Raw genomic sequence first — 20,547 nt, 5'->3', positions numbered from 1 at the left:
AGCCCTGAAAGGTGATGGCTGTATCTCTTATCAGCCAAACCTGGTGACAGGTTCCCTTTAAAAAAGAAACCAATTTCATAAACATGTGTATGTTTCTCGATTAATTTGGCGCATCTTACGCCAAGGGACTCTTATCAGGATTGGTGTACAATCTGTCAGTCTTTAATGAAATTTCCACTTTTAAAAGGAGTATTCTCAAGTTTGGAAGTTAGCCTATTTAACACTTATCCACATGATAGTGTAGGACAGTGTTCCCCAAGTCCAGTCTTCAAGAGCCACCAACAGATCAAATTATCAGGATTTCCTTAGTAGTGTATGGGTGAACTATCACCTGGGCAATACGAAGGAAATCCTGAAAACATGACCTGTTGGTGGCTCTTGAGGACTGGACTTGGGGAACCCTGGTGTAGGATAATGTAGAACTGATGGGGGCCCCACTAGATGTTGAAGAATCTGAGTGGTGCAGCATCAAAGCATGCACAAGGTGATACACTATAGTGATGGTGTGGGGTCTTCAATGATCCTACATTTATCCCCTATACTGTAAATAGGAGATACTTGTTTTTTGGGTGGCAAACACCTTTACATAAATTAAACATATCCAATAACAACTCCACCCCAGTGTCTTATTCTAACCAAGACACAATATGACATTGTTTGTGTAAAGGTACCGTTACACTAAGCGACGCTCCAGCGATATAGACAACGATCCGACCTAAACTAGATCGCTGGAGCGTCGCTGTTAGGTCGCTGTAGAGACGTCAAACACAGCAGGTCCAGAACGATGCAGGAGCGATCCAGTGACGTAACGGCGACTCACTTATCGTTCACGCTCCATGTAAAACATTGCTGACATCGTTGCTTTTGCTGTCAAACATGACGATACACGCCGATCTAGCGACCAAATAAAGTTCCAGACTTCTAGCTCCGACCAGCGATATAACAGCGGGATCCAGATCGCTGCTGCGTGTCAAACACAACGAGATCGCTATCCAGGACGCTGCAACGTCACGGATCATTGTCGTTCTCGTTGGAAAGTTGTTTAGTGTGAAGGTACCTTAAGTGTTACCTTATCTTTTTACTAGCCAAGACTACACTGCACAGTGAATGAAAGCAGGCTGATGTAGAAGGGAGAAAGAAAATCAACATGGAATCACAATGTCAAAATTTCCATGATGACTAATCAACATATTTGTGTCAACCAAGCAGCCGGCTGCAAACGTCTTACAGTGAAGCCCAGGGCTTAGGAATATGACATCTATGAAGTCTGCCCTTTCAACAGCCGCAAAGCAAACACTATTAAAAATGGAACAGCTTCCAAAAGCACCTATAAATGAAATCTTACCTGTCAAGTCATGATGAATTAGGTCAGAAAAATGGGGATCATCTCCCCACCAGAATATCCACAGTTCTCTCCGGCCAGGACGCTGATCTCGACGCCACACGCTTAGCACATCGGCTTTGAGGCACCGACTGAAGCTGCTCAGAATGGGATCCTCTTCTGTAACTGGGAAGAGGATCGGAGCAGAGGTAGGGCCCTGCCATACAAACTGCTTCCATTTGATCCCTGTAAGGTCCGCCTGGAAGGAAAAACAACACTTTGTTAGATCCTTTCTTCTGGTTATGGTCACAATGGTATAGACAGTGGTGTGTAATGAACGGCACGCCAAAGCATCCAGCCCCCTCCTGGAGAAACAGTGATTCCAAGTGAGAGGAGGAGGAGGAGGGGATGCTGGACAGAAAGATGAGCTGCCGAGCTGGGAGAAGCACATTCCTGGCCTATAATTACTTGGAACACAACAATACAAACATCTCAAGGTTTAACATTGTGATCACTGACTAACAGCTGGAATCCCAACCTCACTTCAACTTCCCTTAGAGGGACACAAAGATGGGGGGATGGGTGTAAAAGAGCACATCTCACTATTCCCACAGACAGCCAGGCTTCATGTGATGCCTACGGCCATGTTCACACTTTGCGGGTTTTACCGCGGACCCGCAGCGCTTCTGCAGCTGCGGGTCCGCAGCAGTTTCCATTGCGTCTACATTAACATGTAAACCCTATGGAAACCGCAATCCGCAGTGCACATGCTGCGGGAAAAAACGCGCAGAAACGCAGCGGTTTACAACCCGCAGCATGTCACTTCGCTGCGATTCTGCACCCATAGGAATGCATTGATCCGCTAACTTCCCGCATGGGGCTGTGCCCACGATGCGGGAAGTAAGCGGATAACATGCAGATGGTACCCGGGGTGGAGGAGAGGAGACTCTCCTCCAGGCCCTGGGAACCATATTAGTGTAAAAAATAAAGAATAAAAATAAAAAATAATGATATACTCACCTCTCAGCGCTGCACGCGGCCGTCCGGTCGCTGGGTTGCTGTGCGAGCAGGACCTGCGGTGACGTCGCGGTCACATGACCGTGATGACGCCGCGATCACATGACCGTGACGTCACGAAGGTCCTTCTTGCACAGCATCTTTGGAACCGGACCGGCAGCGCCGAGGAGATCGGGACGTCAGAGGGTGAGTATATAACCATGTTTTATTATTTTTAACATTACTATTGATGCTGCATATGCAGCATCAATAGTATAGTAGTAAACCCGCAGCGGAAACCGCAAGACAAAACGTGATAAATCTGCAGGGATAACCGCAGCGGTTTTGCCCTGCAGATTTATCAAATCCGCTGCGGGAGAACCCGCAGGGACCCGAACCTACGTGTGCACATGGCCTACTACTGAGGTGAAGACATTACAACACTGGCATGTTACCAAGACCCAGGTCTAGAGCGGGCCACAGACATGAGATTTATCTGTAGACCACTGGGAGAACTCTCTAAATCTGAAGACCTCTACTGAGAATCTGATGCACAGGCACCTTTAGGCAGTGTTCACACAAGCGTCTTTCAGGGTCCGTATATGGACGGCAATGCCCAGACTGGGCGCGTCTAGCTACCGGAACCTACAGGCCCGTAGACACATGATCTAAGTTTAGGGCAGAAGACTCACAGTCAGACTGGGCTGTATATGGACCATCATGTGAACTTTGCCTTATTCTTACATGTATGACCATCACAGATATCGTCACTAGCTGGCAGCTTGTTTGGACAACAGTTTTCTCCCAAGGTAACAGCATGCTCAGCCAAAACGAGTGTGCACACGTGTTTCCCAACATAGAAAAGACAACGTCCCTGGCAGTGGCTTATCCTCCCCATCAACAACAGGATTGGGCAATCAAATACAGGTGTGACCCCCCCTTTACATCTACAATTTCTAAGAAAAACAAGTTTTCGTGAAGCAGCTGCACATTTTATTTAAAGGGGTATTCTCCAAAGGGTATGCCAAAAATGGGACCTCTGCCCCTCATCAGCCTGGCACCATGTCTGCTGTGACTAGAGGTGGCATGCATGTGTTCACCGCTATGCAACTTCTAAAAAGCCGCACAATATCTACGGTGAAGAAACATCTCTAAAACAGTGAAACGTACTAGCGGCCATATTGCTCGTTGCCCAACTTTCCAACAGGGGGTTGTCCAGGATTAGAAACACATGTCCGCTTCATTTGGAAAACCGTACCAATCCTGACCATAGATTGTGTCTGCCATTAAACTTAGCCCCACTTACAGAGAATGGAGCTACAGTACACTACCATGGACTAAGGTGGCGCTGTTTCCGAAAGCAAGAGGGCATGCGTTTCTAATCACACACAACCCCTGGGAAAGCGGGGTAATGAGTATTACCTCACACTGTCAACCAGTGTCATGAACGACAAGACTGTCTAGTAATCTAGATGAAGCTACTGCAGAACCATAAACATGTGCACGTTCTGGAGTCCGGGACAGCTGGGTGGTAAAGGTGACCAATTTCCCAGAAACAGCCATAAGAGTGCGACACGCACAAGAAGCGCCATCTAAAAAACTATTCTATGTGCAAGAATTAAGATGTGCTAAAGGTTTTCTACAGAATAGTGCGGGAGCGGAGACCGAGAAGTGCAGCCAGCTAAACAGAGACCTGATAAGATTAGCCTGGGGAAAAGCAGTGCCACAAGGTCAGGGCCTACACCGAGAACCGAGCAGCAGCCAAGAGACGGCACATAACGAGATGTTGGAAGATCCGTCTCACCGCAGAAAAGGAGCAAGATACCAGGCAGCAGCCCGGGTGGCTCCATACACAGGAGTCCCAGGCAGAGACACCGGCCAACAAAGTTCTGGCCTGGGCCGTCAGAACAGGCAGGAAAATGGCTGCTTCCTGCCTCCTCCCACACAGGAGAATAGGAAGCGGCTGAGGAGAGGAACACTCCGAATAGTGGCACACAGCAGCCAAAGTTTAGGAACACAATGTATGGAAGGGGCTAGAGAGACAGAGGGGAGGAGTGAGGGAAGGAAGGATCTGAATCCATATATAGCGCAGTAGATCCACAGCTATCTGGCTAGAGGGATCACCAGAGGTGAGGCTGGCTCCACAGCTATAGGGATCACCAGAGGTGAGGCTGGCTCCACAGCTATAGGGATCACCAGAGGTGAGGCTGGCTCCACAGCTATAGGGATCACCAGAGGTGAGGCTGGCTCCACAGCTATAGGGATCACCAGAGGTGAGGCTGGCTCCACAGCTATAGGGATCACCAGAGGTGAGGCTGGCTCCACAGCTATAGGGATCACCAGAGGTGAGGCTGGCTCCACAGCTATAGGGATCACCAGAGGTGAGGATGGCTCCACAGCTAGAGGGATCACCAGAGGTGAGGATGGCTCCACAGCTAGAGGGATCACCAGAGGTGAGGATGGCTCCACAGCTAGAGGGATCACCAGAGGTGAGGATGGCTCCACAGCTAGAGGGATCACCAGAGGTGAGGATGGCTCCACAGCTATAGGGATCACCAGAGGTGAGGATGGCTCCACAGCTATAGGGATCACCAGAGGTGAGGATAGATCCACAGCTATAGGGATCACCAGAGGTGAGGATGGCTCCACAGCTATAGGGATCACCAGAGGTGAGGATGGCTCCACAGCTATAGGGATCACCAGAGGTGAGGATGGCTCCACAGCTATAGGGATCACCAGAGGTGAGGATGGCTCCACAGCTATAGGGATCACCAGAGGTGAGGATGGCTCCACAGCTATAGGGATCACCAGAGGTGAGGATGGCTCCACAGCTATAGGGATCACCAGAGGTGAGGATAGATCCACAGCTATAGGGATCACCAGAGGTGAGGATGGATCCACAGCTATAGGGATCACCAGAGGTGAGGATGGATCCACAGCTATAGGGATCACCAGAGGTGAGGATGGATCCACAGCTATAGGGATCACCAGAGGTGAGGATGGCTCCACAGCTATAGGGATCACCAGAGGTGAGGATGGCTCCACAGCTATAGGGATCACCAGAGGTGAGGATGGCTGCACAGCTATAGGGATCACCAGAGGTGAGGATGGCTCCACAGCTATAGGGATCACCAGAGGTGAGGATGGCTCCACGGCTATAGGGATCACCAGAGGTGAGGATGGCTCCACGGCTATAGGGATCACCAGAGGTGAGGATGGCTCCACGGCTATAGGGATCACCAGAGGTGAGGATGGATCCACGGCTATAGGGATCACCAGAGGTGAGGATGGATCCACGGCTATAGGGATCACCAGAGGTGAGGATGGATCCACGGCTATAGGGATCACCAGAGGTGAGGATGGATCCACGGCTATAGGGATCACCAGAGGTGAGGATGGATCCACAGCTATAGGGATCACCAGAGGTGAGGATGGATCCACAGCTATAGGGATCACCAGAGGTGAGGATGGATCCACAGCTATAGGGATCACCAGAGGTGAGGCTGGATCCACAGCTATAGGGATCACCAGAGGTGAGGATGGATCCACAGCTATAGGGATCACCAGAGGTGAGGATGGATCCACAGCTATAGGGATCACCAGAGGTGAGGATGGATCCACAGCTATAGGGATCACCAGAGGTGAGGATGGATCCACAGCTATAGGGATCACCAGAGGTGAGGATGGATCCACAGCTATAGGGATCACCAGAGGTGAGGATGGATCCACAGCTATAGGGATCACCAGAGGTGAGGATGGATCCACAGCTATAGGGATCACCAGAGGTGAGGATGGATCCACAGCTATATGGCTAGAAAGATCTCCATATAGAAGAACAGATCCACAGATGCGGACAGATCGGCCAGAAGGCTGGACCAGACACGATCACTCACCAGACAGAAGAGGTTGGAGTGGCAATCCTCCAGACTGGCCCCGTTCGGCACGAAACATGAACTCATCCTCACAGGCAGGGATCACTCGCCATTATCCCACCCGAACAAGAAAGAGAGACAGCGGCGGCGGCAGCAGCAGTGGCGGCGATCACCTCCGGTCACCAGCAGACCACCATCCTCAGAATCCAGGCCGGCTCCCGATCACCGATTAGTCGCTGCCCATCACACGTGACCCGGGCTGGAGGGAACACAATGTAGCCGAGCGCGGCCGGTCCGCACGGTGCAGCAGCGCCGTTACCAGCCCCGGTATCCGGGCGGTGTCTCAGTCCTCCCTCCCCCGCCGCTGGTCCCCCTGCTCGGGGCGCAGAGCATGGCGGGAACCCTCCGGTCACCGGGGCGCTAGGCCTCCACCGGGAGGAGCACAGGACACAAAGGGAAGCGCTGAGGCCGCCGGCAGTCCCGGGTGTTCCTCGGCTTCTTTTCTCACAGGTTCGCCATTTTCCTCTCCTCCGCCTCCTCCCCGACTCTCCTCCTGCGCACACACAAGTAGTTGTCGATGCCGACCCTCGATAGATCGTCTCCTCAGCGCCTTGTAGCAGGAGAATCCCCCGCGGAGGGAAGTAATCCGTGATGACGAATAATCGGATCAATGTCGGGGCAGCTTTCCCATTTGAATTTACAGATTCCTTTCTTTAATGGCGGCCGTAGTGCCTGCTCGGCCTCTCGCTGGTGGTTGGTTAGATTGCCGTCATGTGACCAAAAGATACCTTCCCTGATTGGTTAGTCAAGGTTGTAGCCTGGAACGAAGCGAGTGGGGGAGGATCGGAGAGGTTGTCATAGGAAGAGACCACTAGGGGGCGAGGTATGAGATCGTATTAGAGTCTGCGCCGCCTGCTGGTCATGAGCGGCTACTACAGTCTACTGTGCAGTTGGAGTGTAATGAAGAAGTTCCTGGAAAGTTCAGTACAGACTATACATTGTAGCTTCGGAGTCATTCTGTCACTCAGGCTGGCTGTATAAGAACAGCCCAGATCCTGCTGCCTTCTAGGTAGTGATGCTAGGAAGCAGCCATGATTTTCCTTGTTCTAATCTGCCATGTTACTGGAAACTGAAGGACATGCGAGGAATGGGGCCCGGGAAGGGGGCTGGGCACAGAGTGGTGTTCCTGAAATAACCTCCTTATCCACAGGGGCTTGTACAGATGAGCAGATCATACGTCTTCGTGCTGCCCATATGTATGTCTGATGCCTGCGGACTAGTGATGTAGCTCCCATGTTATATGTGGCCCGCGCACTAATCGGACCAGACTCGCCCATAAAGCTATTCGGGTACATTCAATAAAAGGATGTCATCCAGACCCCGTCCGTACAGGATCCGCTGATTCATTGCAATCATTAATTTATACTTGTCTTATGAGGCCCCTTCATGCTCTGAAAGCTTGCAAATATACCATTTTCTGGCTAGCCGATAAGGTGACCCTCCTAGGATACGTTTGGCTATTTTGGCATAATAGTATTTACGTAGACTTTTCTGGCTCACACTGCGCCACAATATAATATGTATTTTGTTGTATGCCATAATCTTTAACTTAATCCAGAAACTAACATGTCCTTTCTAAAAATCTATCTTTACACCCTAACCACTTTTGTAATTAGCTTTCTTAAACAATACCCTACACTTCGCCCTTTCTTGCTAATCCCTAAATGTGTTTTTTTTTAATTCATTTCCTGTGACATTTCATTTCAGAGGAATCTCAAACAGAATGTCACAGAAGGCTGGGGCTGCACTCACTCCCTGCGGCGTCCATCGCCTCTTCTGGAACTGTACGTCATCGGTTGGCAGTGCTGCAGTTACTACAGTTTCTTGCATTGCTGCCATCTGAAGATGTGCTGGATAGAGACTGTGGGAGAGGTGGTGAGCGCAGCGCCGGGCACACTGCTTTTATCTCCACCGTCGCATCTTCTAATTATGAAACAAGATGTCATCAGTGGACGGAGAAAGAAGTAGCGAGTGACACCAGCGCCGCCCCACAGCTATAATCACCATCCTCAAAAGAATTGATATCAGGGGGGCGGCGCTGCAGTTACTACAGTTTCTTCCCTCTGAAGATGTGTTGGATCCATGGTGATAGACACTGTGAGAGAGCTGAGTGCAGCATCGGCACTCGCTTCTATTTCCACCATCGAATCTTCTAATTGTGAAACAAGATGTCATCAGTGGGAGAAGAAAGAAGCAGTGAGTGATACCAGTGCCGCCCCACTACTTTAATCACTATCCTCAAACGAATCATCATCAGGGCTTGGCGCTGATGTCACTTACTGCTTCTATCACTGCTGTTGTGAATCCGCTTTTTGGGCTCCCCTGGTGGTGGCTGGTGGTACTGGTGACTTGTGTGTCTTTGCTGTCTCAGTTCACCTGCTCCCATCACTGTTTGGGAGTTTCCTATTTAGCCTTGCTCTCCAGTCATTTCCTTGCCGGTCATCATTGTAACCAGAGCCTTCGGTTGCATGTTCCTGCTACTAGTCTGCTGATCAGCTAAGTGGACTTTGTCCTTTTGTTTTGTATCTTTTGTCCAGTTTGCAGTTTTGTTATTCTCTGTAGCTGGAAGCTCTTGTGGGCTGAAATTGCCACTCCTGTGTCATGAGTTGACACAGGAGTCTTAAAGTAATTTCAGGATGGTTTTTTGATAGGGTTTTCAGTTGACCGTGAAGTCCTCTTTTGTATCCTTCTGCTATCTAGTAAGTGGACCTCTCTTTGCTAAATCTACCTTCATACTGTGTATGTCTTTTCCTCTAAACTCACCGTCATTACATGTGGGGGGCTGCTATCATCTTTTGGGGTATTTCCCTAGAGGTAAGCCAGGTCTGTTCCTTCCTCTACCAGGGGTAGTTAGTCCTACGGCTGGCGCGTGGCATCTAGGGTTAATCAGGTATGCTCCCTGGCTACTATTAGTTGTGTGGTAGATTTAGCTCACGGTCAGCTCGAGATTCCATCACCCAGAGCTCGTCCGTTATCTTTGTGTTTTGATGTTTCCCTGCCATTGGGAATCATGACAGTATGACCGGCCCGTGTTAAAGTTACTGGCAGAAGAAAGGAGAGAAAAAGAAGTCTGTAGAGTTTTTTTTTTTTTTTTCCTATGTTTGCTCCATAGTTGGATCAGTTGTATTTCAGCTCTAATTACAGCCTTTGCCTTTCTCTCCTTCTAATCCTTGAATGGCTCTGATCTCACCTGTTTAAAGATGGATCCTCAGAGCTTGGCTGCAGGTTTAAATAATCTTGCTACTAAGGTTCAAAATTTACAAGAATTTGTTATACATACTCCGATGTCTGAACCTAAGATTCCTACACCAGAGGTGTTTTCCGGAGATAGATCTTGGTTTCTGAATTTCAAATATAATTGTAAATTATTCCTTTCTCTCAGACCTCACTCCTCTGGAGATCCTGTCCAGCAGGTTAAGATTGTGATTTCTTTGCTGCGAGGTGACCCTCAAAACTGGGCATTTTCATTGACACCAGGGGATCCTGCGTTGCTCAATGTGGATGCCTTTTTTCTGGCTTTAGGCTTGCTTTATGAGGAACCTAATTTGGAGATTCAAGCTGAAAAAGCTTTGATAGCCCTATCTCAAGGGCAAGATGAAGCTGAGATATACTGCCAAAAATTTCGTAAATGGTCTGTGCTTACTCAGTGGAATGAGTGCGCCCTAGCGGCAAATTTCAGAGAGGGCCTCTCTGATGCCGTTAAGGATGTTATGGTCGGGTTCCCTGCGCCTACAGGTCTGAATGAGTCCATGACAATGGCTATTCAGATTGATCGGCGTTTGCGGGAGCGCAAGCCTGTGCACCATTTGGCGGTATCTTCTGAAAAGTCGCCAGAGAATATGCAATGTGACAGAACTCTGTCCAGAAGCGAGCGGCAGAATTACAGGCGTAAAAATGGGTTATGTTTCTATTGTGGTGATTCTGCTCATGTTATATCAGCATGCTCTAAACGCACAAAGAAGGCTGACAAGTCTATTTGCACTTTACAGTCTAAATTTATTCTGTCTGTAACCTTGATTTGCTCATTATCAGTTATTACTGTGGATGCCTATGTGGACTCTGGCGCCGCCCTGAGTCTTATGGATTGGTCCTTTGCCAGGCGCTGTGGGTTTGATTTAGAGCCACTGGAAGTCCCTATACCTCTGAAGGGTATTGATTCTACCCCTTTGGCTAGTAATAAACCACAATTCTGGACGCAAGTGACTATGCGTATGACTCCAGACCATCAGGAGGTGATTCGCTTCCTTGTGTTGTACAATTTACATGATGTTTTAGTGCTTGGATTACCATGGTTACAATCTCATAACCCAGTCCTTGACTGGAAAACAATGTCTGTGATAAGCTGGGGATGTTGGGGGGCTCATCGGGATGTACCTTTGGTTTCCATTTCGTCATCTACTCCCTCTGAGATTCCAGCATTTTTGTCTGATTATCGTGATGTTTTTGAAGAGCCTAAGATTGGTTCTCTCCCTCCCCACAGAGATTGTGATTGCGCCATAGATCTGATTCCTGGCAGTAAATTTCCAAAGGGTCGTTTGTTTAATTTATCTGTGCCTGAACATGCTGCTATGCGAGAGTATATTAAGGAGTCCCTGGAAAAGGGACATATTCGTCCTTCTTCATCTCCTTTAGGAGCTGGTTTTTTCTTTGTGTCTAAGAAGGATGGCTCTCTGAGGCCTTGTATTGATTATCGACTCCTGAATAAAATTACAGTCAAATATCAGTATCCGTTGCCTTTGTTGACTGATTTGTTTGCTCGCATAAGAGGGGCTAAGTGGTTCTCTAAGATTGATCTTCGTGGGGCGTATAATTTGGTGCGAATTAAGCAGGGGGATGAGTGGAAAACCACATTTAATACGCCTGAGGGCCATTTTGAGTATTTAGTAATGCCTTTCGGCCTTTCAAATGCACCTTCGGTCTTTCAGTCCTTTATGCATGATATTTTCCGTGAATATTTGGATAAATTTATGATTGTGTATTTGGACGATATTTTGATTTTTTCTGATGACTGGGAGTCTCATGTTCAACAGGTCAGGAGGGTTTTTCAGGTTTTGCGGACTAGTTCTTTGTGTGTAAAGGGTTCAAAGTGTGTTTTTGGGGTTCAAAAGATTTCTTTTTTGGGGTACATTTTTTTCCCCTTCTTCTGTTGAGATAGACCCTGTTAAGGTTCGGGCTATTTGTGACTGGACGCAGCCTACTTCTCTTAAGAGTCTTCAGAAATTCTTGGGCTTTGCTAATTTCTATCGTCGATTTATAACTGGGTTTTCTGGCGTTGCTAAACCTTTGACTGATTTGACTAGAAAGGGTGCTGATGTTGCCAATTGGTCCCCTGCTGCTGTGGAGGCCTTTCGGGAGCTTAAGCGCCGCTTTTCGTCTGCTCCTGTGTTGCGCCAGCCTGATGTTTCTCTTCCCTTTCAGGTTGAGGTCGATGCTTCCGAGATCGGAGCAGGGGCGGTTTTGTCGCAGAAAAGTTCCGATTGCTCAGTGATGAGACCTTGTGCGTTCTTTTCTCGTAAATTTTCGGCCGCCGAGCGAAATTATGATGCTGGTAATCAGGAGCTTTTGACCATGAAGTGGGCGTTTGAGGAGTGGCGTCATTGGCTTGAGGGTGCCAGACATCAGGTGGTGGTTTTGACTGATCACAAGAATCTGATTTATCTGGAGTCTGCCAGGCGCCTGAATCCTAGACAGGCACGCTGGTCGTTGTTTTTTTCTCGGTTTAATTTTGTGGTCTCATACTTACCGGGTTCTAAAAATGTGAAGGCAGATGCTCTTTCTAGGAGTTTTGAGCCTGACTCTCCTGGGGATTCTGAACCTGCTGGTATCCTTAAGGATGGGGTGGTTTTGTCTGCTGTCTCCCCAGACTTGCGACGTGCTTTGCAAGAATTTCAGGCAGATAGACCTGATCGTTGTCCACCTGGTAGACTGTTTGTTCCTGATGATTGGACCAGTAGAGTCATCTCGGAAGTTCATTCTTCTACTCTGGCAGGTCATCCTGGAATTTTTGGTACTAGAGATTTGGTGGCTAGGTCCTTCTGGTGGCCTTCCCTTTCTCGAGATGTGCGTGTTTTTGTGCAGTCTTGTGATGTTTGTGCTCGGGCCAAGCCTTGTTGTTCTAGGGCTAGTGGGTTATTGTTGCCCTTGCCTATTCCGAAGAGGCCTTGGACGCACATCTCTATGGACTTTATTTCTGATCTCCCTGTTTCTCAGAAGATGTCTGTCATCTGGGTGGTGTGTGACCGTTTTTCTAAAATGGTCCATTTGGTGCCATTGCCTAAGTTGCCTTCCTCATCTGAATTGGTCCCTCTGTTTTTTCAAAATGTGGTTCGCCTGCATGGGATTCCGGAAAACATCGTTTCTGACAGGGGAACCCAGTTCGTGTCTAGATTTTGGCGGACATTCTGTTCCAGGTTGGGAATTGATTTGTCTTTTTCGTCTGCATTCCATCCTCAGACTAGTGGCCAGACGGAGCGAGCTAATCAAACTTTGGAGACTTATTTGAGGTGTTTTGTGTCTGCGGATCAGGATGACTGGGTTGCCTTTTTGCCGTTGGCAGAGTTTGCTCTTAATAATCGGGCTAGTTCTGCCACTTTGGTTTCCCCTTTCTTTTGCAATTCAGGGTTTCACCCTCGTTTTTCATCTGGTCAGGTGGAATCTTCGGATTGTCCGGGAGTTGATGCTGTGGTGGATCGGTTGCATCGGATTTGGGGACAAGTGGTGGACAATTTGAAGTTGTCCCAGGAGAGGACTCAGCAGTTTGCTAACCGCCGGCGTCGTGTTGGTCCTCGCCTTCCTGTTGGGGACTTGGTGTGGTTGTCTTCCCGTTTTGTCCCTATGAGGGTTTCTTCTCCTAAGTTTAAGCCCCGGTTCATCGGTCCTTATAGGATTTTGGAGGTTCTTAACCCTGTGTCCTTTCGTTTGGACCTCCCGGCATCTTTCGCTATCCATAATGTATTCCATCGGTCGTTGTTGCGGAGGTATGAGGTACCGGTGGTTCCTTCTACTGAACCTCCTGCTCCTGTGCTGGTAGGGGGTGAATTGGAGTACGTTGTGGAGAAGATCCTGGACTCCCGTATTTCCAGACGGAGACTTCAGTACCTGGTTAAATGGAAGGGCTATGGTCAAGAAGATAATTCTTGGGTAACTGCCTCTGATGTTCATGCCTCGGATTTGGATCGTGCCTTTCATAGGGCTCATCCAGATCGTCCTGGTGGTTCTCGTGAGGGTTCGGTGCCCCCTCCTTAAGGGGGGGGTACTGTTGTGAATCCGCTTTTGGGCTCCCCTGGTGGTTGCTGGTGGTACTGGTGACTTGTGTGTTTTTGCTGTCTCAGTTCACCTGCTCCCATCAGTGTTTGGGAGTTTCCTATTTAGCCTTGCTCTCCAGTCATTTCCTTGCCGGTCATCATTGTAACCAGAGCCTTCGGTTGCATGTTCCTGCTACTAGTCTGCTGATCAGCTAAGTGGACTTTGTCCTTTTGTTTTGTATCTTTTGTCCAGTTTGCAGTTTTGTTATTCTCTGTAGCTGGAAGCTCTTGTGGGCTGAAATTGCCACTCCTGTGTCATGAGTTGACACAGGAGTCTTAAAGTAATTTCAGGATGGTTTTTTGATAGGGTTTTCAGTTGACCGTGAAGTCCTCTTTTGTATCCTTCTGCTATTTAGTAAGTGGACCTCTCTTTGCTAAATCTACCTTCATACTGTGTATGTCTTTTCCTCTAAACTCACCGTCATTACATGTGGGGGGCTGCTATCATCTTTTGGGGTATTTCCCTAGAGGTAAGCCAGGTCTGTTCCTTCCTCTACCAGGGGTAGTTAGTCCTCCGGCTGGCGCGTGGCATCTAGGGTTAATCAGGTATGCTCCCTGGCTACTATTAGTTGTGTGGTAGATTTAGCTCACGGTCAGCTCGAGATTCCATCACCCAGAGCTCGTCCGTTATCTTTGTGTTTTGATGTTTCCCTGCCATTGGGAATCATGACACACTGCCCCCTGATGAAGATTCATCTGATGGCTGTGTTAGAAGCAGTAGCTCAGTGCTAGTGTCATTCACTGCTTCTACCTCCATTCAATGGTGACATATTGGTTTAACAGAAGATACAACAGCAGAGATAGAAGCAGTGTGCTGGCGCTGCACTCACCTCTCTTGCAGCTTCTATCACCATGATCATGGATCCAGGACATCAGAAGGTTCCAAGGATGAAACTGTAGTAAATGCAGTGCTGCACTCTGATGATGTCCTGTTCTAGGAGGGGCGATAGACTTTGCAAGAAAGTGAGTGCAGTCCCAGCCTCCTATGTAGTCACATTTAAGACTCTTCTCAAATAAAACATCACAGGAAGTGCAGGTAAAAACCACAGTTAAGGAATCACTAGAAAGAGAGAAGTGTAGGGAATTTTATAGTAAAGTTTATTGGAAAAGAGGTTTGGGTGTAACGATAGATATCTACAACGGACCTTTTAGGTGCCAGTCCACACCTTTAACAAAGGAATCTGTATTTAGTCTCTTCTTGTTTTATTTAATTGTTAATGTATAAAATAAATGCCATACAGAGGGGAAACAACAGACATACTGGTGACAATACAAATGAAAAAGCGTCTAATTTTTTTTAATGAAAAAAAATGGACGGTTTTACATAATGCTCATCTAATTCCCATACAATTTGCAGATTAAACTTACCAATTCTAATAATAGGATACATTTTTTCAATCAGACAGAACATGGATGCCATCCCATGTGCCATCCGATTTAAATGCATACATGTGAATGCAGTCTGAAGGCTAGCCATACACATTAGATTTATATTGGCCAAACCCCCTAATTTCAATTGTAATGTGCATGTGGGTGTCATATCTGTCCCCCAAGGGCGGAAGATGTTGAATACAAGCATTGGGCAGTTGGATTTAAACATGTCTGTGTCACAACATTGTTGCAGGATATCCTGGGGCTAGGGACTGCTTCCCTATCCCTAAAGCTAGCTGCGGCCTAGCTATCCCTGCTTCTCTGGTTACATCTGATGGTGAAGACGCCGGGACCATATGCCTTGCTGAGCTCCTAAACCAGCCCTTATCTGTCCATTCCTCCCTACAGGGAAGTTGGGAGTTGTAGTGTATAAGAATACACAAACTAGATGTCATGACTGTTGAGTGTTCTGGGTCCCGGGGCTCCTTCCCTGTCCCTAAGGCTAGGGGCGCCTTAGCTCACCTTGTTCCCCGGATTACGTCTGATGGTGAAGATGCCGGGGCCACGTTTCTTGCCTTAGCTCCTGAATCCGCCCTTAGTCTGTACCCGTCCACCACCCAGGGAACAGGGAAGTAGTAGTGTATTGTAATACACCAACCAGACTAACAATGTAATACGAACAGGGATAACGAAAAATACCAATCATAGAAATATAATCTCACAAACAACAGAGGAATGCATCGGGGAGTGGAAGATAGGGATTAAACCAAAGTTGGAGAAGAAGGGTAATTATCACACATTGAAAACCTACCAACAGTCACAGATAAATCCACCAAACACCTTCTCAAATAACAATCTCCAGTCATGCAGCAAAAGCTTCCTCTGAGAATGAGTGCTATCCAGGGCCCATGTTATATAGGAGATAGGCATGGCTAACAGTGAACAGCTGAGCCTTAACTCAGGAAAGCTTTGAGGAACTCTCAACTGAGCAGGTTAACCCCTGCACTGCTAAAAGAAACCTGCACTCTTTAATATGAAGGTGAAGTGCTTATAAGCAGTGCAGGAGTAGGAAAAATTAGACGCTTCAGTCTTTTGGCTCCCCTCTGTAGCGGTAAACCCATGAGACCAGACTAGCAAGGGAAGATGTACAGGGATAACTAAAAATACCAATCATACAAGTATGCACTCAGAAGCAAGAGTGGAACATTGGTAAGTAAAGGAAGGAAAAACCAAATGGGAGAGGATGGAGATATGCGCACAGACAAATCACCAAGCAATAGTCTTCTGAACAACATTCCAAATGCCTCCTCAAACAACCAACACCTCTAACTCCAGAACCAGACAGTATGAAACTATGAGCTGATACCCATCACCGTAAAAAAAAGGTCAGATATCGGTCCAGAAAAGTGGGACAAGTGTCATGCGATTTTCTTTCGAGGTCAATGTGATTTTTATCACCTAGCATCCAACTGACATAAGGATGGGATCCGATTTCAATGCGATTTTAAAGGGAATCTGTCACCTAATTTTGGGTCTATAAACTGCGGCCACCGCCATCAGGGGCTTATCTACAGCATTCTGTAATGCTGTAGATAAGCCCAAGATATAACCTGAAAGATAAGTAAAACAAGTTAGATTATACTCACCCAGGGGCGGTCTCGGTGCGGTCATGTCCGATGGGCGTCGCAGGTCCAGGTCCGGCGCCTCCCATCTTCATACGTACAATGTCGTCCTCTTCTGTGCTTCCTGTCGTGGCTCCTGCGCAGGCATACTTTATCTGCCCTGTTGAGGGCAGAGCAAAGTACTGCAGTGCGCAGGCAGCGGGAAAGGTCAGAGAGGCCCGGCGCCTGCACACTGCAGTACTTTACGCTGCCCTCAACAGGGCAGATAAAGTACATCTGTGCAGGAGCCGCGACGGGAAGCAAAGAAGAGGACGACATCGTATGAAGATGGGAGGCGCTGGACACGCAACGCTCATCGGACCGTACTGCACAGGGACGGCTCCTGGGTGAGTATAATATAACCTGTTTTTCTTATCTTTCAGGTTACATCGGGGGCTTATCTACAGCATTACAGAATGCTGTAGATAAGCCCCTAATGGTGGTGGCTGCAGTTTATAGGCCCAAAATTAGGTGACAGATTCCCTTTAAAATGAGCTTCTACTGTGGTGCGGTAACCCATGTTACAGCCAGGGGGCGCTGTGTGTGTGCTTCAGGATGCGCTTGGAGGCATAATTATGGTGATGAGACAAAGTCTGCCAGGATTGTAAATGGCCAGTATGTGTCGCAGAGGTGCTCTGCGCTGTAAGCCCAAAATGATATGGTTATGCTGGGACTTATAGTTCCACAAAAGTTTGTTGTGTTTACTTATAAGGGCGGGATTATAGGGTTAGCTGGTGAGCTGGGCGGGACTGGCTAACCACACACACTCCCATCTAGGGGAGTGGCTACAGCCATATAATTTAACTGAGGTCTGGTCACATGGTCAGAGTGTATGGATCTGTTTGGTCCATGTACAAGGCCCTGGACGGTCGGTGTTGGAATCTCCTGTGAGTGGAGTCTTCCTGGAAGCACCTGAGAGACCGTGAACCTGGTGGTCTGTGTTGGAAGCTCCTATGAGTGGAGACTTCCTGGAAGCACCTGAGAGACTGTGAACCTGAATGCTCAGGGTGTTGGATTGTCCTGGGATGGACTGGAGTCCTGGAAACACCTGGTGAGAGTGTGAGTCCTGGAATGGTCAGGGTGTTGGATTGTCCTGGGATGGACTAGAGTCCTGCAAGCACCTGGTGAGACCATGGACTAATGGTTTGTGTGTTGGAAGTGCCTGTGGCTGGACTTCCTGGAAGCGCATGGAGAGGCTGCATCTACAGAGCCTGTGATTGCTTCTGTGTTGGGGAAGCTACAGTTCCTACTGTGGGTCTGGACTATCCGAGGTGCCCTGGTCACAAGGACGGTGATCCCAGTGAGGCAGCTTTCCCCTGTGAACCAGCACTGGCAGGAGTCAGTGTGTGGAGCTCTTGTAAGGTAACTCCAGATAGCAAGGGGTTACGGGCAGACATGGATCTGCCATTGGAACAGACTGTCGTCGATGGTTAATGTGTTTCGTTGATCTATGTAATGAACTGTTTGTGTTATGGTTTATGATGTATAATAAACCGAATAAGACTGTTTACGTAGAGAAACCGTGCCTGAGTGCTTAAATCCCGTGCCAAGCGAGTGTTCCTCAACCCACTCAGGTAGCGTTTCACCACACTACATAGAGTAATTCTCTGTGACTTACACAGTTTTCAAAGGAAATATACTTATACAAATGTGTGTGTATATATATATATATTGTGGTGTAGTGACCCCTGTGGCAGCTAGGGGGCGCTGTGTGTGCTCCTTGGGAAATGGATTGAGGCATATCTGTTGTGATAATGGTAGTAAAACAGTGATTGGCAGTGTAGTGAATGGCCGATATGTGTCGCAGAGGGAGTCTGTGTGGTAAGTCTGATGCAATGTTGTTGCTCTGGGACCTGTAGTCCCTCAAGAGTTTGTATAGTTGTAAGGGAGATTTACTAGGCTAGTTGTGTGAGATGGGCGGGACAAACTAGCCACACATCCACACTCCCACCTGTGAGAGTGGTTAGTACTATATAATGTGACTGAGGGCTGGTCACATGGGCTGTGAGTGTGGATCTGAATGGTCTGTGCTGGAAGGTCCTGGAGAGAGACCCATGTGTTGGGAGTGGCGGCTCCCTGGAGAGCACATGGCAGGGGCTCTGGACCTCTCACAGACCAGGCTGTGGAACGGATGGAGATCTGTGTTATACTGACCGGGGTCAGAGTGAAAGAATGTCTGAAGGATGCCTCTAGTGAAAAGAGGTATCGGAGCACCTGTGCGGCAATGGCAGGTAACGAATGGAGATTCGTGTTGTACTGACCGGGGTCAGAGAAAAGGAAAGATAGAGTGTGAACATCTGAAGGATGCCTCTGGTGAAGAGAGGTATCCGAGAACCTGTGCGGCACTAACAGGTAACGGATGGAGATCCGTGTGATATGCTAACTGGGGTTAGAAGAGAGAGACATTGTGTATGGGGCACCTCTGAGGCCAAGAGGTGTCCAGGAACCCGTGAAGGTTGCCAACGGGTAGTGGTCTGAAAACCGTGTGTAATGCTGACCGGGGTCAGAGACGAACTGTGGTGGAGTTGAATATGTCCAGATACTGTTCAAACTGTTACTAAGTTCCTGAGGATGTGGTTTATGTTGTGAGAAATAAACCTAAAAGACTCTGTTTTATAAGGAATCCGTGCCTGAGCGTGTTAATCCCGTGCCAAGCGAGTGTCCCCCAAGACACGTAGTAGGCGCTATGCTACAAAGAAAAGACCGGATTGACCTGACCATATGGCCGTCAGATGCTGGTACACACATTCTCTCTTCAAGACCTTAACCCTTCCAGTGAACCAGATACTGAAGAAACAGATAAACCAAGCGAGAATCAACAATCGCAGCTATCTGAAATTCCAAATTTCCATCAACAATGACTGGGGATGGAGTTGGTGATGGTGATGGTTCAGATGTTGAAACTTATTTTTTGAGTAGAGATCAATGAAATTGTTAATCTTAAAAGTGGGTGGCAAGGCGGAATGCTACAGGATTGACAACGGCCAGAATCTTATAAGGACCAATGAACCTCGGTCCCAGTTTCCAAGAAGGAACCTGCAACTTAATGTTCCTCGAGAACAACCACACCAGATCACCAACCCACAGGTCCGGGCCAACCAACTGTTGCTCCACAGGTATTCCTGAAAAAAGATTCCTATTAAAAGAGCAGAACTGAGGATGAAACCCGTATGCCCAGAAGAATGGGGACTAACCCGTATACTCATGACAACTGTTATTTGCCGCAAATTAAGCTAGAGGTAACATCTAAAGATAAGTCTCAAAGTCTCAAGATAAGTCCTCCCAAGACCTCCTTCTCTCCTCCACACTTATTCGCTCCTCATCCAATCGCCTCCAAGACTTCTCCCGAATATCCCCCATCCTCTGGAACTCTCTGCCCCAACACGTCCGACTATCAACCACAGTCGGATCCTTCAGACGGAACCTGAAAACTCATCTCTTCAGGAAAGCCTACAGCCTGCACTGACACCGCTGCCGCCTCATCATTATCGAAGCTACCGCCTCACCAACACCGGAGCTCCTGCAACCGCCAACCTACTGTCTTCTTCCCCATAATCCTGCAGAATGTAAGCCCGCAAGGGCAGGGTCCTCGCCCCTCTGTATCAGTCCGTCATTGTTAGTTTGTTTACTGTAAGTGATATCTGTAACTTGTATGTAACCCCTTCTCATGTACAGCACCATGGAATCAATGGTGCTATATAAATAAATAATAATAATAATTCTGGTTTAACACGTTCAGTTTGCCCATTAGACTGGATGAAAGGCTGTAGAAAGGATTATGGAGGCCACTCTGATCTTAGTAACCTGGAGTACTGCAGAAATTCTTTTGTAACCTTGGCCAGATCTGTGCCTTGCCACAATTCTGACTCAGAGCTCCTTGGCCAGTTCCTTTGACCTCATGGTTCTCATTTGGTCTGACATTCACATGCTTTTCCAAATCAAGTCCTATCAGTTTAAACACA

General features: G+C 48.0%; 2 protein-coding genes across 4 annotated transcripts in view; one reads left to right on the top strand and one right to left on the bottom strand.

Annotated features, from left to right (window-relative positions):
• Nucleotides 1–6,936, bottom strand: part of MED13 (mediator complex subunit 13) — a 136,196-nt gene extending 129,260 nt beyond the window's left edge. For 2 of the 3 annotated variants that reach the window (XM_077296211.1, XM_077296213.1), the window contains exons 1-2: nucleotides 6,211–6,936; nucleotides 1,346–1,580 (exon numbers count right to left, since the gene is read on the bottom strand). In XM_077296211.1, coding sequence (XP_077152326.1) covers nucleotides 1,346–1,580; nucleotides 6,211–6,276 — 301 coding nt within the window. In that variant the 5' untranslated portion in view covers nucleotides 6,277–6,936. The remainder of the gene's footprint in view (nucleotides 1–1,345; nucleotides 1,581–6,210) is intronic. The other variant, XM_077296214.1, reaches the window with a different exon arrangement.
• The window catches only part of LOC143816164 (uncharacterized), a 589,616-nt gene that overhangs the window by 526,894 nt on the left and 42,175 nt on the right, over nucleotides 1–20,547 (top strand). The window lies entirely within an intron of this gene.

The sequence above is a fragment of the Ranitomeya variabilis genome, chromosome 3 (genome assembly GCF_051348905.1).
Source record: "Ranitomeya variabilis isolate aRanVar5 chromosome 3, aRanVar5.hap1, whole genome shotgun sequence".
Taxonomy (NCBI): domain Eukaryota; kingdom Metazoa; phylum Chordata; class Amphibia; order Anura; family Dendrobatidae; genus Ranitomeya; species Ranitomeya variabilis.
Note: the sequence above shows the minus strand (reverse complement) of the source record. Positions and strands in the feature narration are given on the sequence as shown.